The 17345-nt window shown below is 43.2% G+C and overlaps 1 protein-coding gene across 3 annotated transcripts in view; it reads left to right on the top strand.

Annotated features, from left to right (window-relative positions):
- The window catches only part of RHBDF2 (rhomboid 5 homolog 2), a 190617-nt gene that overhangs the window by 148736 nt on the left and 24536 nt on the right, over positions 1–17345 (top strand). For all 3 annotated transcript variants that reach the window (XM_077459301.1, XM_077459299.1, XM_077459300.1), the window contains 3 exons: positions 1664–1761; positions 13707–13770; positions 13854–13948. In XM_077459301.1, the coding sequence (XP_077315427.1) occupies positions 1664–1761; positions 13707–13770; positions 13854–13948 (257 nt within the window). The remainder of the gene's footprint in view (positions 1–1663; positions 1762–13706; positions 13771–13853; positions 13949–17345) is intronic.

Below are 17345 nucleotides of genomic sequence, written 5' to 3' on the forward strand. Positions count from 1 at the left end.
GACTGTGTATATCTTACGGCAGAGATCGAAATCCTTTGTAAAATGGCTTCCCTATAGTTGCATAGTTGGGTTGAAAAAAGACAAAAGTCCATCCAGTTCAACCATAAGAAAAATGATAAATGGTTTTCAATTTTTTTTACAACTAAATATGTGGTGTATTTGCATTTGTATTCAGCCCTCTTTACTCTGATACCCCTAACTAAAATCTAATGGAACCAATTGCCTTCAAAAGTCACCTAATAAGTAAATAGAGCCCACCTGTGTGTCATTGTAATCTTCATATAAATACAGCTGTTCTGTGAAGCCCTCATAGGTTTGTTAGAGAACCTTAGTGAATAACCAGCATCATGAAGGCCAAGGAACATGCCAGACAGGTCAAGGATAAAGTTGTGGAGAAGTTTAAAGCGGGTTAGGTTAAAAGAAAATATCCCAAGCTTTGAACATCTCATGGAGCACTGTTCAATTAATCATCCAAAAATGAAGAGTATGGCACAACTGCAAACCTACCAAGACATGGCCATCCACCTAAACTGACAGGCCGGGCAAGTAGAGCAATAATCGGAGAAGCAGCCAAGAGGCCCATGGTAATTCTGGAGGAACTGCAGAGATCCACAGCTCAGGTGGGAGAATATGTCCACAGGACAACTATTAGTCATGCACTCCACAAATCTGTTTTTTTATGGAAGAGTGGAAAGAAGAAATCCATTGTTGAAAGAAAAGAAAACCATAAGAAGTCCAGCGTGCAAGAAGCAATGTGGGGGACACAGCAAACATGTGGAAGAAGGTGTTCTGGTCAGCTGAGACCAGAATTTAACTTTTTGTCCTAAAAGCAAAACGCGATGTGTGCCAGAAAACTTTCACTGCACATCACCCTGGCCACACCATCCTCACTGAAACATGGTGGCAGCATGTTGTGGGGATGCTTTTCTTCAGCAGGGACAGGGAAACTGGTCAGAGTTGATGGGAAGATGTATGGAGCCAAATACAGGGCAATCTTAGACAAAAAAAAAACGGTTAGAGTTTGCAAAGACTTGAGGCAAGGGTGCAGGTTCACCTTATAACAGGGCATCGACCCTAAACATATAGCTAGAGCTACAATGGGATGTTTTAGATCAAAGCATATTCATGTTAGAATGGTCCAGTTAAAGTCTAGACGTAAATCCAATTGAGAATCTGTGGCAAGACTTGAAAATTGCTATTCACAGATGCTCTACATCCAATCTGACAGAGCTTGAGCTATTCTGCAAAGAATGGGCAAAAATGTCACTCTAGATGTGCGAAGCTGGTAAGCGACATCCCCAAAAAGACTTGCAGCCGCAGCTGTAATTGCAGCGAAGGGTGGTTATACAAAGTATTGACTCGGGGGGCTGAATACAAATGCACGCTGCAGTTTTCACATTTTATTTAGTAAAAAAAAAATTGAAAACCATTTATCATATTCCTTCCACTTCCCAATTATGTGCCACTTGGTGTTGGTCTATAACATAAAATCCCAATAAAATACATTTACGTTTTTCGTTGTAACATGACAAAATATGGAGAATTTCAAGGGGTATGAATACTTTTTCAAGGCACTGTATACATTTAGTTTATATACTTAGCTGTTTGCCTGGAGATCAGCTTCATCTCTAATTATTTTGTCTTTGTTTTTTTTCAATGGTAGGAAACACTGGCAACTTTTATAAAGTGGCCAGAACATAATGCACCTGAGCAGGATGGTCAGAAGAGAGTGTCAGGAGCTGTGTGCCATCAAGACCCCCGGTGAGTTAAACAAAAAATGGATTTGGTGAACCTATCAAGCCTGCCATTTAATGTTCTATAGTATTTATTCAGCAGTTTTAAAGCCTCATAACCACCCTTTAACCGCCTTCCGACTGGCGCACAACAATTTACGTCAGCAGAATGGCACGGACAGGCAAATTGACGTACAGGTACATCCATTTAAAATTGCCGCCGTGCCATCGCGTACGCCCCCGCGGCGGGGGGCGTGCATGCCCGTCGGGACCCCCGGGAGTCCGGTCATGGGTCCCATGGATTCGATCGCTGCGAGGATACCCGCAATCGTCTTAAGGGGAGGCTGAACGGGGAGATGCGGAAGTAAACAGCATCTCCCCGTTCTGCCGAGCAACAAGTGACACTGATCTCTGCTCCCTGTGATTGGAGCAGAGATCAGTGTTCACTAACACACAGCCACACCCCCCACAGTTAGTAACACGCCACTAGGACACACTTAACCCCTACACTGCCACCCCCTGGTTAACTCCTTCACTGCCAGTGTCATTTTACACAGGAATCTGCATTTGTATAGCACTGATTGCTGTATAAATGACAATGGTCCTAAAAATGTCCAATGTGTCCGCCATAATGTCGCAGTCACAATAAAAATCGCTGATCGCCGCTATTATTAGTTAAAAAAAAATTAATAAAAATGCCATAAAACTATCCCCTATTTTGTAAACGCTATAAATTTTGCGCAAACCAATCAATCGCTTATTGCGATATTTTTGGTAAAAAAAAAATGTAGAAGAATATGTATCGGCCTGAACTGAGGGAAAAAATATTTTTTTTTAATATATTTTTGGGGATATTTATTATAGCAAAAAGTAAAAAATGCATTTTTTCAAAATTTTCTTTTTCTGTTTATAGCGCAAAAAATAAAAACCGCAGGGGTGATCAAATACCACCAAAAGAAAGCTCTATTTGTGAGAAAAAAAGGACCTCAATTTTGTTTGGGAGCCACGTCGCACGACCGTGCAATTGTCAGTTAAAGCAATGCAGTGCCGAATCGCAAAAAGTGGTCTGGTCTTAAGCCAGCAAAATGGTCCGGTCTGAAAGTGGTTAATGCCTGCCATGAATGTAACAATTGTACCACACAGTGCTCTTCACAAAAGAAGAGTAGCGTTGTGATGCGTTAAAAGTTGAGAGAAGTTTGGGTTTCTTAAGAAAGTTAAATTATACTCACCTAGGTAGATGTAGCATAGGTCTGATACTGCATCTGTCCCCCGCTGTTTCAAAAACATCACCAGCTCTCTGCTCTGTCCCCCCAGTGCTCACTGGAGCTCTGGACTGTGAAGGGGATGGGAGCAACTGGTTCCATGGCTCACTGAGAGGCTCAGCCAGCTGCTGGTCCAGGCATCTGGGGGGATCCTGACCGTAAAGTCGTGATCCATCCAGAACCTAGACTGGCTGAGTGATGTCAAGCCAACTGTTGTCTGAAAACGGGTTACATGAGTGTAGAATGAACTACACGCCTGTGATCCACAGAACTATAGTCCTACTTCTCCTTTAAGTAGCATGTCGCTTTTTATGAGGCATCGACTCTTGTCGGCCATCTCTATTGATTTTCAATAGCTGGGACGGATGGGCAGACTGAGAGATCAGAGATAATTTGTTCCTTTCTCCTGTTTAAAGGACACTATTATGGGTCTTAGAGGCAGCCTCTTCATCCTTGCCTATTTTGTGTCCCTTGGTGCTCACTATTATGCTGGCTAAAGGAACAGGGACACCACCACGGGACCCAAAGCGGCAAAAATCCAGGAAAGGGCAGACCACATGTTCCCCTGGTGCCATTTTGCCGCCTTCTTCCGGAGCGACTGCACATCGTTCACCGTGTATGCAGACTAACATCTCGGAGCCTTCTCCTGGGACAGGCTCCCCGCCGCTGGCTGCAGCTCCTGGTTCCTCCCAAACAGCAGATCAGGATCCAGCAGCAATCTTCAAGCCTATCCTGAATGCAATAGAGGGCTGTAAGTTGGTGCTTATGCTTTCCATTGACCATCTTGCCTTGCACACTAATCTGCCATGATCTGGATAAGATCAGAGGGCGACTCGGAGGCTGAAGATTGCATCAGCTCCGTGGAAGATCCACTGGACTTTCATATGGCGCAGTTTTCCAACCTGCAGTCACTGGTTAGTTCCCTGCTGAGCAAGGTGGAGGATGCAGATATGCCTTCTAGTTATGTTGTGAAGAAGGCTCACAGGGTCCCCACTGGCAATTGCCCCTCCAGCACTCCCCCTGGACTCTTCCTGGAACACTTCTTAAATTTCCATGAAGGGGACATGATTCTTGCTGAAGCAAGGAAGCAACGGGAGTTGCCGTTGGAAAAAAAAAAACAAAGAAATGCTTTTCCTGAATTTTTCATCGAAGTCGCAGAATCACCATTGTTATTTCACCGAGGTCTGACTCCGGCTGAGTGAGAAAGGCCTAACTTATAATATGCTCAATCCAACTTGGCTCCAAGTACCATATCGGGGACAGTGAAGTGGCTTTGGCACCCTTTGAATCTTTGGATTCCTCACTGCGGACATTGTTCCTGGGGTGTGTGCCTTGTATCAATGTTGCTTTCTTTTGGAAGAGTCCTATTGACTTCTAAACATTAAGATCGTTTGTTTTTCTGTATGCACTTGCCAGTGTGAAGATTGTGGTTGTATGGTCCCATTAGTGTAGCACAGTATTTTACAGTTCTGCCCACTCACTCTCTTTAAATTACAGTATGTCCTTCCACCTCCTATGGTTTGTAGCCTCGGTCCCTTTGCAGCTGTTTGTTGAGCTAGTAGACTCTTTTAATGGTCATATCTCTCATATAATTGGGTAAAGTTCAGAGTAGAGACAGCCTGTAACTGATTTTTTTGTGTGTACTTGGGTTTTATACTGCAGTAGTGAGTTCAAATGTTTGCTGGGACAAGGTTGGTGAGTCGTGTGCAATGTTTCCTTTTTACTTACCTGCAATACCTCTACTGTGGAGCTCCCTGGAATCCTTGGTCCCCGCTGGTTGCTGCTTTATCCTGGTGGTTATTTACTCCAAAATGTATTTTATGTCAGTGTCCTCACTTAATTTGGTGTCATGGAGTATCAGAGGCTTGAATGAGAGTTTTTGGGAGCCTTAATGTTCCAATAAGTCAAACCTCATATTGTTTTCCTACAGGAGAACCATTTGGATAGAAAGAGTCTTGGCCTTGCACTGCCAGTGGGTGCAGAGTGGGCTGCATGCTACTTATTCTACCTATGCCCAGGGGGTGTCTATTTTGATTAGTAAGGAGGTCCCCTGTACCTTCCAGCAGGTTATCTTCGATACTGGGGGGTTACTACCTAATTATTGTTGCTAATATCTTTACTTGAAGGTTGGTATTTTTGAATGTTTATGTACCACCACCGTTCCAGGTGCAAATATTGTATTACCTGTTGGGTAAATTGGCTTCTTGCATGCACCTCCCCCTTCTCCTAGCAGGGGATTTGAATGCAGAATTAGATTCTGCACTTGACTCTTCTAACCTGACTCCTCTCCCCCGCCCCTCCTTTTTTGCATAAGCAACCAGGGATGGAGGCGCAATATTCCCTGTGGCGTCTCATTCAAAGTCCCACATATTCCCTTTTTTCTTTGCTTCTAACCTGACAAGGTCTTCCTCTTCTGAGTTATCTTGGATGGCTACAGCCTCCTTGACTGAACTGTGACTATGGAAACATCCAAGTTATTCACATTTATCTAAAACCCATAGATCCTCCTTGAGGATGTACTTGGTATTTGCTAATGCTTCCTTGTTACAAGTGTTGCAGGGTGCCAGCTATCTCCCAGGAGGCTTCTCAGATAGGGCCGAAACAACGAATCGATCGACAACTAATCGATCGACAACGAATTGATTAATTTCATAATCGATTACTATTTTCATAATCGTTAAATCGGCCAGTAACATAATGGGGTTAACAAACTAAAATGAGCCCTTTCTATAGTGCAAAAAGAGCAAATCGCTACTGCAAATATTACTTTCACAGTTCTACAGTAAAAAAATGAACCCCTTACAATAGTGATTATCTGTTTGTTTTTTTTTGTTTTGTTTTTTATACTATAAAGGGCTAATTTTCGTTTTTTTTAACCCCATTATGTTACTAAACATCTTATACCTGGTTCACGCCTGTGTGATTGGTGCTTTTTGCAGAAACGCACTACAGTTCATTTACATGGTTTCCTATGGGACACGTTCACATCTATGCTTTTTTCAGCCGCTGCGTATTTGGAAAGGGTAGGGACTTTTTTTTTTAATGCAATTAGTGCTTTTTTGGCTCAATATACTTAAATTTTGCAGCAATTTGTGCAAAAACGCAAATCGCAGAAAAAAATCACGTGCGCAAAAAAAGCAAAACACACAGCAAAAAGCACTGCAGAAATGCATCAAAAGGAAGCTGCATAGGTGTGTACCGAGCCGTATGCTGGCCACACAGATAAATGTTCAGAAGAGAATAGTCAGGCAAAAAATCTTTGTACATTCACTGAATGAAAGAATATAATTTGAAATATTCACTTGTTTTTAACATTCTGTTTTTAAAATGAATGTAATTTCTGAACGAAAACCACATACACTGTCTGAAAATTCCATTGACCAAGAAGTTTTCTATTTCAAAATTTTCCCATCACTGGTTGAAAATGAAAGTCGATTTGACCCCACTAATGATTAGAAAATCGAATAAATGTTCTTAACCACTTGCCGACCGCCGCACGCCGATGTACGTCGGCAGAATGGCACAGGCAGGCATAAGCACATACATGTACGTGATTTGCCTCCCGCGGGTCGGGGGCCCGATCGGGCCCCCGCCCGGTGCCTGCGGCGGTCGGTTTTCGTTCGGGAGCGATCCCGGACGAGGGGACGGCCATTCATTCATGGCCACCCCCTCGCGATCGCTCCCGACGAATGGAAATCCCCGGTGACATCACTTCCTCTCCTGTAATGTAAACACAGGAGAGGAAGTGATGTATTCTCTCCTCCGTGTCGGTATTTTTCGTTCCGACACGGAGGAGAGCGGATCAGTGAGTTGCACCAACACATCCCACACACAGTAGAACATGCCAGGCACACTCACACCCCCCCTTTACCCCCCGATCACCCCCCCAATTACCCCTGCCCCCCAGTCACAGTGACACCAATGTCATTTTTTTTTTATTTTTTATTTTTTTTGCATTGGTGTCATTTGTGACTGTAATAACTGTTAGGGCAGTTAGGGTTAGCCCCCTTTAGTTCTAATGTACCCCCCTAACCCCCCCAATAAAGGTTTAACCCCGTGATCACCCCCCGTCGCCAGTGTCACTAAGGCTGGGTTCACATTGCAGCGGTTTATGAGAACGAATGTGATTCGCACCGCACTGCAGTGCAAATCACATCCGATCTCTGTGCGATTCGAGTTCAGCCATTCGCCGCACCCGCCGCACCCGCCACACCCGCCGCACCCGCCGCAAATTCGCACGGGACCCTTTTTTTGGCCCGCAGCAGAATCGGATCGCATGGGTGTTCACACCATGCGATCCGAGTTTGCAGATCGCACTGCGATATGCGAACTGATCTGGGGGTGTCAGTAACATTTCACTGACACTCCCAGCAGTTCGCATAGGGCAGTGTGAACTGCCGCCGGGAGGCATGCGATGCGGGAACCCGCCGCGGATTCGCGGCGTTTCCGCATCGCTCCAGTGTGAACCCAGCCTAATAAGCGATCATTTTTCTGATCGCCGTATTAGTGTCACAGGTGACGCTAGTTAGGCAGGTAGGTATTTAGGTTCGCCGCAGCTTTTTATAGCGCTAGGGACCCCCATATACTACCGCATAAAGCCCCCTGATTGCCCCCTAGTTAACCCTTTCACCAGTGATCACCATATAACTGTTACAGGTGACGCTGGTTGGTTAGTTATTTTTTTATAGTTTCAGGGCACCCGCCATTTATTACCTAATAAAGGTTTAACCCCCTGATCACCCGGCAGGTGTCATTTGTGACTAATAACTGTTAGGGCAGTTAGGGTTAGCCCCCTTTAGTTCTAAGGTACCCCCCTAACCCCCCCAATAAAGGTTTAACCCCGTGATCACCCCCCGTCGCCAGTGTCACTAAGGCTGGGTTCACATTGCAGCGGTTTATGAGAACGGATGTGATTCGCACCGCACTGCAGTGCAAATCACATCCGATCTCTGTGCGATTCGAGTTCAGCTATACAGATAGTATGGCTGAATTCGTGTCGCACCCGCCGCACCCGCCGCAAACTCGCACGGGACCCTTTTTTTGGTCCGCAGCAGAATCGGATCGCATGGGTGTTCACACCATGCGATCCAAGTTTGCAGATCGCACTGCGATATGCGAACTGATCTGGGGGTGTCATTAACATTTCACTGACACTCCCAGCAGTTCGCATAGGGCAGTGTGAACTGCCGCCGGGAGGCATGCGATGCGGGAACCCGCCGCGCATTCGTGGCGTTCCCGCATCGCTCCAGTGTGAACCCAGCCTAATAAGCGATCGTTTTTCTGATCGCTGTATTAGTGTCACAGGTGACGCTAGTTAGGCAGGTAGGTATTTAGGTTCGCCGCAGCTTTTTATAGCGCCAGGGACCCCCATATACTACCGCATAAAGCCCCCTGATTGCCCCCTAGTTAACCCTTTCACCAGTGATCACCATATAACTGTTACAGGTGACGCTGGTTGGTTAGTTATTTTTTTATAGTTTCAGGGCACCCGCCATTTATTACCTAGTCTCACTAGTGTACCCCTAAATTTAGGGGTGTCTACTTTCTAAAATGGGGTCATTTGGGGGGGGGGGTTTGTGCCATCTTGGCATTTTATGGCCTTCAAAACTGTAACGCCCTTAGAAAGCCTGAAGGCGGTGCTTGGTTTTTGGGGCCCCGTACGCGGCTAGGCTCCCAAAAAGTCCCACATATGTGGTATCCCCGTACTCAGGAGAAGCAGCAGAATTTATTTTGGGGTGTCATTTCACATATGCCCATGGCATGTGTGAGCAATATATCATTTAGTGACAACTTTGTGAAAAAAAAAAAAAGTTTGTAATTTTCCCGCAACTTGTGGCAAAATATAAAATATTCCATGGACTCAACATGCCTCTCAGCAAATAGCTTGGGGTGTCTACTTTCTAAAATGGGGTCATTTGTGGGGGTTTTGTGCCATCTTGGCATTTTATGGCCTTCAAAACTGTAATAGGTAGTGAGAAGTGAACTCAAAAAATTACGCCCTTAGAAAGCCTGAAGGCGGTGCTTGGTTTTCGGGGCCCCGTACACGGCTAGGCTCCCAAAAAGTCCCACATATGTGGTATCCCCGTACTCAGGAGAAGCAGCAGAATTTATTTTGGGGTGTCATTTCACATATGCCCATGGCATGCATGAGCAATATATCATTTAGTGACAACTTTGTGAAAAAAAAAAAAAAAAAAAAAAAGTTTGTAATTTTCCCGCAACTTGTGGCAAAATATAAAATATTCCATGGACTCAACATGCCTCTCAGCAAATAGCTTGGGGTGTCTACTTTCTAAAATGGGGTCATTTGTGGGGGTTTTGTGCCATCTTGGCATTTTATGGCCTTCAAAACTGTAATAGGTAGTGAGGCGTGAAATCAAAAATTTACGCCCTTAGAAAGCCTGAAGGCGGTGCTTGGTTTTCGGGGCCCTGTACGCGGCTAGGCTCCCAAAAAGTCCCACATATGTGGTATCCCCGTACTCAGGAGAAGCAGCAGAATTTATTTTGGGGTGTCATTTCACATACGCCCATAGCATGTGTGAGCAATATATCATTTAGTGACAACTTTGTGTAAAAAAAAAAAATTTTTTTTTTGTCATTATTCAATCGCTTGAGGCAAAAAAATAAAATATTCAATGGGCTCAACATGCCTCTTATCAATTTCCTTAGGGGGTCTACTTTCCAAAATGGGGTCATTTGGGGGGGTTTTGTACTGCCCTGTCATTTTAGCACCTCAAGAAATGAGATAGGCAGTCGTAAACTAAAAGCTGCGTAAATTCCAGAAAACGTACCTTAGTTTGTAGATGTGACAACTTTTGCGCAAACCAATAAATATACAATTATTGACTTTTTTTTTACCAAAGACATGTGGCTGAATACATTTTGGCCTAAATGTATGACTAAAATTGAGTTTATTGGATTTTTCTAATAACAAAAAGTAGAAAATATCATTTTTTTTCAAAATTTGCGGTCTTTTTACGTTTATATCGCAAAAAATAAAAATCGCAGAGGCAATCAAATACCATCAAAAGAAAGCTCTATTTGTGGGAAGAAAAGGACGCAAATTTTGTTTGGGTACAACATTGCATGACCGCGCAATTACCAGTTAAAGCAGCGCAGTGCCAAAGTGTAAAAAGACCTCTGGTCATTTACCAGCAAAATGGTCCGGTCTGAAAGTGGTTAAAAGACATTTTTTTGTTTTTAAATAAAAAAAATTTGATCTCCTGAGTCGGATGATATTTACCAGATTCACCCTTTAATAGTATATACAGTATATATCCTCTAATAGTATATACAGTATATCTCTTCTGTCTGTTATTCTCAGAGTGGATTCCATATTTTGCTCCCTAACCATAAATTGTCTTTTAGTTTAGTAAAACAAAAACAAAAAAACTACTTTTTACTTTACTAAACTAAATTATACACCACACTTTTTTTTTTTTTTTTTTTTTAAGGTTAACCGATTAATTGAAACAATAATCGGCCAACTAATCGATTATGAAAATAATCGTTAGTTGCAGCCCTACTCTCAGACCATACCCCCTTATCGATTCTCCTTGGATTCCTATCGCAGGTCAGGGATGGTGCAGGGACAGTAAGTCTGGGATGGAAAGAGGTGGAGTCTTGTCTGCCCAGGTTGAACCTTCCTTTTCTAGCTATTGGGAGGACGATCTCTCCTCGATAGCTCTTCCTGTGGTGTGGGACGCCTTTAAGACTTGTATATGCAGGGTTGATGGGGATGTTCGCTCTCTCCATCTTTGTTTGCGCTTATTATGGAACCCATTGCTATCACCCCGCCGAAGTCGACGGTGGTGGGAGGCATCTGTGAACATACGGCTCTGTGCTGTTTACCTTTTTTGCCGCACCCTGGTCCTTCTGTGGGAGCAGTTTTCCAAATTTTGAATAATTTTACCAAGTACTCTGATCTTAAGGTTAATTGGGTTAAATCCAGTGTTTTGCCCATCGATGAAGGGGCTCGGGCCCAAGTAGACCCCAACAGTCATTTCCTTGGGTTTCAAGTTTTACATATCTGGTGTTGAAGTTTTTCCTTTGAGTTGGAGATTATACAGCGCTTAACCTCCTGCCCTTGGTCCCTACTGTCAAGTACAGGCTGGAGGTATGGCGACATTTTCCTTATCCTTGGCCAGGTCAATCTTTTAAAAAAAACTTTTACCAGTTTTCCTATATTTCCTGCGTAATTCTCCTAACTGGGTCCCTCAATCATATTTTAAGAATTTACAGGCTTTTCAGTTCCTGCCTATGGCCCTTGTCTCATCCTAGGATAGGGATTTGTATTCTTCAAGAACCCTTGGGTCAAGGTGGCTTGGCCTTGCTGGACCTTTTAGAAATAATATTTAGCCGGACAAATGGTATTTGTGTAGCGATGGCTGCTTAGGGATGATGGAGATGCAGTCAGTGCTACACTGCGTGCATTGGACAAGGCACAGATGTTAATGCAACTGGAGGAGGTTCCATGTTCTCCCTTCTCTCCATTTCCTCTTTTTAGTGCTATTCCGGATCCTATACTGTGGGCCCAGTGTGGGATTAAACACATGAAGAATATTGAGGCAGGGACCCTCTGTATGTTTGATCAATTGAAATCCAAATTTAATCTCCCAAACTGGTACCTTTTTCCACTACCTTCAGTTGTGATATGCATTTGTTGCACGATTTGGTTGTTACTCTGGAGGTTCGTTCTTTTCACTTTGGATCAGCTGCTTTGTGCAGATGTAGCAGTTAAATCTTTGTCAGAAGTCTATAAGGAATTGTTTACCGTGTGGCCAAAGGCACTTGATAGATGCAGGGAACAGTGGCTACCTTTTTTGGATCCTAATTTTCAAGGAGATGATTGGGATGATGTGTGTGATTACCCTTTCAAAACTCTGGTGTCAGCTAGGGATCACCTCATCCAATTTAAACCGTTCTGCAGAATCTATTATACGCTGGCTATACTAGGCAATAATTGCAGTTCTAGTTCTGCAGAGTGCTGGCATTTCACATCCTCCCCAAATGGCTTTGACCATGTTTTCTGACACTGCTTTAAGATATAGGAGTTCTGGCAATGGCAGTCACCCATACTCTTCATGAGCTGACTGCCCTTCCAATTCCTTTGACTATTTCAATCTGTCTCCTGGGGCTTGTGGAGGAGCTTGCACCTCTAAAGCCCCATACACACTGTCAGATTTTCTGCTGATCTTTATCTTCAGATTTCCCAAAACCATGTAGTGCAAGGGCCTGTCTGATTGCATACATATTGAAACTCCCAAGGTTTGACCTCATATTATATGGTTTTGGTAAATCTGAAGGAAAAAATCTGCAGAAAATCTGATAGTGTGGATGGGGCTTTAGAGCACAGAGGACTTTCCTATCTATCATTATTTTTTTCCTCAAAAGCCTATGTTACTGCACTGGAAAAAAATTAGGCCCCTTCCTTTACATTCTGGAAAGGCTTGATTAATAAGGCTTTGCCTCTATATAAAACTACTTACCTGATCAGGAGCTGTCTGAAAAAGTGAAAAAAGTGTGGCATGGTTGGCTGTCTATGACACTTGGTTTGAGGCTTCCCTGCTGACATCTGATTAATATCTTTTTGATCTGTTCTATTTGTTGATACATTATCTGTTTCCTGGATTAAAGCCATATGGCCATGGGTACTTTTGGTACTTTTGTGTAATATTGCTCCACAGTGGAGTCTACTTTTACTTTATTATGGGATGATATCCCTCTTGAGCCGCACTGCAGGATTTGTTGCATTGGTGGGAGGGAGGGAGGTTTGAGTGGTTAGTAGATCTTAGTTGAACTCGTTGTATAGTAGTTTGTAACACTGGTTGCCAGTGCGTTCTGCGCCTTGTCCATTGTCTACTTTTTGTTGTACTGTGTATGTTTTATTGTTAAAACAATAAAAATAATTTTCACAAAAATTGTAAAACGCCTATACTAGTCCTCCTCAGTGAAGATTTTGATGTGCAATGTGTGGCCTTCTTACTTTATGGTCTTTGGACAGTGTGTGTAACCAATAGCAATTCATCAGCCAAAATCTGTTCATTCAAATTGGTTGCTATGGATTGTATGTTTTTGCACATCATTATTCGCTACTGCAGTTGTTGGTGAACAAATAAGGATAAGCAAGTTATTCCTACAGTGCCAGCATAATTATTTGTGTAATAAGTGTAGGAATGTGTCAGAAAATTGAACACAAAAATGTATGTAGTTTTATTTGTCGCAGAGAATTTATTGCAGATTGTGGCACTAATCTTTCTTGTAAACCTGTCTGTCAACCGATGTCCTGTTTGAGTTAAAGCCAGCTTTTCTAACACGTGCTTTTCTATAGCTAACCCACAGTGGTGATAAGTTGGCTTAGCTGTAGGAACATGGCTTTGACTTTCACATCAAAGCCTGTTAATTCCTAGGTAATGAATAATAATGTTTACATCCCTTTAATACAAGCACCTGCTGAGCTATTATTACCTCCTAGCCTATATCTAGGGTCATACATATATTATCACACAGACAATAAATGTTTGCATATGTAGGGGGGATTTTTAATGTTTAAAGCTGTTGGACTTGTTTGTGAATGCTGTCTCTGCCAATCTCATATTGCTCTTGTCATGTTATCACTGTCACCCTCAATGTTCAATCTTGTTTACTGTTATACTTCGCATTGGACGTGAGCTTACATTCCAACTGACCTTGTTAATATGATGTCTTATAGGACTTGTGAGGAGCCGGCTTCCATCACACCACATGTCTGGCCTGATGACATCACTAAATGGCCGGTAAGTGTCTTGGGTTAGACAGAGTGCCATGCCTGTGGCTAAATGACCCATCAATGTTCTCACTATTGCTCATCTTCCTCTAGATATGCACATACCAGCCCAAAACGAACCACACTGGATTTAAGCACATGGACTGTGAAATCAAAGGACGGCCTTGTTGTATTGGTACTAAAGGAAGGTGAGGGTGTTGAATAATGAGTACAGGAGTGAGAAAGTGTGACAAGATTGGAAACAAAATGGTGCTTTTTGTTTAATTTCTTTAAAGCGTACATTTTGCTTGTTATGGTAAGAAGTTCCTGCCCCTGTCCAGTTGTTGCGGTCTACGTCCCTGTTAAGAATAAATCTCCCTGTTTGTTCTGTGACAACTGGGACTAAATTCCTAAAATTTTGAGTCAACTGAACAAGAATAGAGGGGGAAACATTCAATGGGAAAACTTGTTGCTGTGACATCTGTCAATGGAATGTTCCCTCAATATTGGAAAAATTTCCTCTAATGCCTATGAAGGGTATTCTTTCTAATGGTACACAGATGTTCAAAAACCTGACTTTATTTTTTTTTGTTTGTTTGTTTTTGAATTCTGATTTGTGATATGTAAGGGAGTGAGGAGTGCTTAAAGCGGAAGTTCCACCCAAAAGTGGAACTTCCGCTTTAACACAGCTACATCCCCAGTTATAAGAGGATGTGCACGCTTATAGAGCTTTCTTTCTTTTGGTGGCTTTTGCTCACCTCTGGGCTTTATTTTTTGTTCTCACGCATGGGTGCCACTGATGGGCATTCATAGGTGGCCCTGGTAGGTGACACTGATAAGCAGCACCGCTAGATGGCACTAATTGGCACCACTGGTGGGCATTGATAGGTGGCAGTGGGCTCTGATTGTGGGCATTGACAGGTGGGTCTAGTTGGCACCGATGAGGCGGCTGTGCCTCTTCCTGTTCGGGACCGATGTCCCTTCAACAGAAGCCGATCAGCTTTTTTTTTCTCCTCGTGCTGTCAGCGTGGGGGGGGGGGGGACGATTACCAAGCTTCTGTTTACATCACAAGATCGGCTGACAGCTGATCACGTGGTAAGGGGCCTGGGATCGGCCCCTTACCACACGCAAAGGGGATGACATCTATTGACGGCCTCCCGGTAATGTAGGTCCGCGCCGTAGCCGTCATTCGGCTATAGTGTGGACAATAAGAGGTTAAAGGTGGAAAAAATTTCTGAAATTTATCTTTTTACATCACAGAAACCAGATACTTTAACAGGGGTGTATAGACTTTTTATATCCACTGTATATGTTCACATAAAACCTGTGATTACAACCTTTCCGGTAGTAGCCCTTTAAATTTCCACCCAGTGTTCCTAATGCCGGTACAAGCACGAATGGCGATGATTTTAACTATTCTACAACCCGACTTCCCAAAAAGTTGGGATGCTGTGTAAAATCTACATAAAAACAGAATGCAATGATTTGCAAACCTGATAAACCCGTATAGTTACAATAGAAAATAAAAACATATCAAATGTTTAAACTGAGCAAAAAATGGTGGGGGGAAAAAAGTCATTTTGAAATTGATAGCAGCATGTCTCAAGTTTGTTGCATCCCCTCTTCATTTAACCACACTCTAAATGTCTGGGAACTGAGGAGACCAGTTGCTGGAGTTTTGGGAGAGGCACATTGTCATATTTTTGCCTGCGATAGGAATAAAACTGCTCAACAGACCTCTGGGTCGTCTTTTGTCGTATTTTTCATTTCAAGATATGCCAAATATATTTTCAATTGGTTGAAGGGTCTGCCTGCAGTCCAGACCCATGAAACACCTGGACTCTTCTACTATTAAGCCATGCTGCTGTTAGAAGTGCACTCGGATCCTAATTGCCTGTTGTGCGCTGTCAACACACCGGAAGATTGGAAAAGAATAGTTACTACAGACGGAAAAAACACATTTCTCTTATTGCGATTGTAAATCATAGTAATTGTAAGAACATAGATTCTTTCCTGTCTGTACTATCTGTTTTGTTGCTTGCTTGCTAACCTGCTTAATATCCGATTATTAGCAGGTCGGTATATCCACCAAGGCTGCTTAGATTGAATCAGCCTGATATTTTAATAAAATAGCAAGTGTCATTGCTGCCTACACACCATCTGCACTTGTCTTTAAATACTGTTATGAGGTTTCTGTGCCACCAAAATTTTGCTCATACGTGTGTGCTTTTATGCTGTACGTGCCAGAGATGTTTTGTAGCCTCAGTGTGGCATTGTTCCCAAATAGTTAAATTCTTAAAGCAAACCTGTGCATTACCAATACAGAGCAAAGGGATAGCAGTTCTGCTTTAAAGCAGGAGTAAACCAGCTAAAAAAAAAAAAACCTGCCCCCTGCAGCTTTATGCTATATTGTGCTGGTATACACTGCAAACTAGCACATTATGACATAGCTTTCACACAAAGCCCTCCGGCATTGCACTGCAGAGCGAAACGCATATATACGGAGTCCAGGCTGAGGTTGCCACTCATACACTCCTCTTAGGGACAGCACAGATGTGTGGCAACAGTTCTTTCTTAAACCTTCAGCATTGCACTGTCGCTGCTGCCGGGGATTTTATCATCTTCCAGGTTCACAGGCTCAGTCTGTTTGAATGGCCAGGCTTCAGTGACGTCACTCCCGCGTATGTGCGATTGTAAGCTTACATGTGGGTACAAGGTGAGATAAAGAGTTTACTACTCCTTTAAATGCCACCCTCCCCAGCAGCACACGCTCCCTTTGCTGCTTTGCTTCTGTCTTGCTGAGATGGTGGAGCTTACACTTGAAGGAGTGTCTTCCTGCCCCATGTGACAGTGCCCGGCTACTTGCCAAGCACCAACACCATAGCATGCGAAGAAATCATGTGATCCACTTGCTCTTATATATATGGAAAGGTGGTGGTGAGTATGTGTTGCTTGGTAGTGGGACATCTAAAGCACAATAATCCTTAGATGGTAGCTCCGCCATTCTTAGGTGAGGTGCTTGCATTAGTTACACAACTTCTGTCCTAGGGTGACAACACTTGCTTACTATACTGTATCTACTATGTGGAGAAGCAGAGTTGTCGCTTTAGGACAGGACTACAAAACCCCCTCTCCCAGCTTCTCTATAAGATAACCAGGAGCACTGATACTGGTTAGAGTGCAGCATAGGAAGTTATCATCTGACAGGATTCGTGGCAAGATCAATTTATTAAATAGTTATACCAACCACCTTCTATAGTTTGACAAAGGGACCAAGTATAGGTTCATTTTTAAGGTTTACATACACTTTAACCACTTGATGACCAGCGATGGAACTGTATATCACTGGACTTTGAGCGGTAATACTAAGATGATGCCTGTAATTGCAGACATTGTTCCGGTATTGTTTCCAGCTGGTGGTCGGCTTTCTTGTAAAAGCAATCCTAGTGGATAGTTAGCTGCTGGATTGCTTTTACAAGCAGCGGGAGGATAGATGTCTACCTGCCAGAATTGACTCTGATCAGCTCTATGGTCTAGGAAACTGGAATCTATGAGCATTTCATCACTTTTCGGTTTTGCCAGTTGTAATCAAACCCCCTAGTGGT

This window comes from Lithobates pipiens, unplaced genomic scaffold (genome assembly GCF_037356315.1).
Source record: "Lithobates pipiens isolate NorthernLeopardFrog02 unplaced genomic scaffold, aLitPip1_a1.2 Scaffold_28, whole genome shotgun sequence".
Taxonomy (NCBI): domain Eukaryota; kingdom Metazoa; phylum Chordata; class Amphibia; order Anura; family Ranidae; genus Lithobates; species Lithobates pipiens.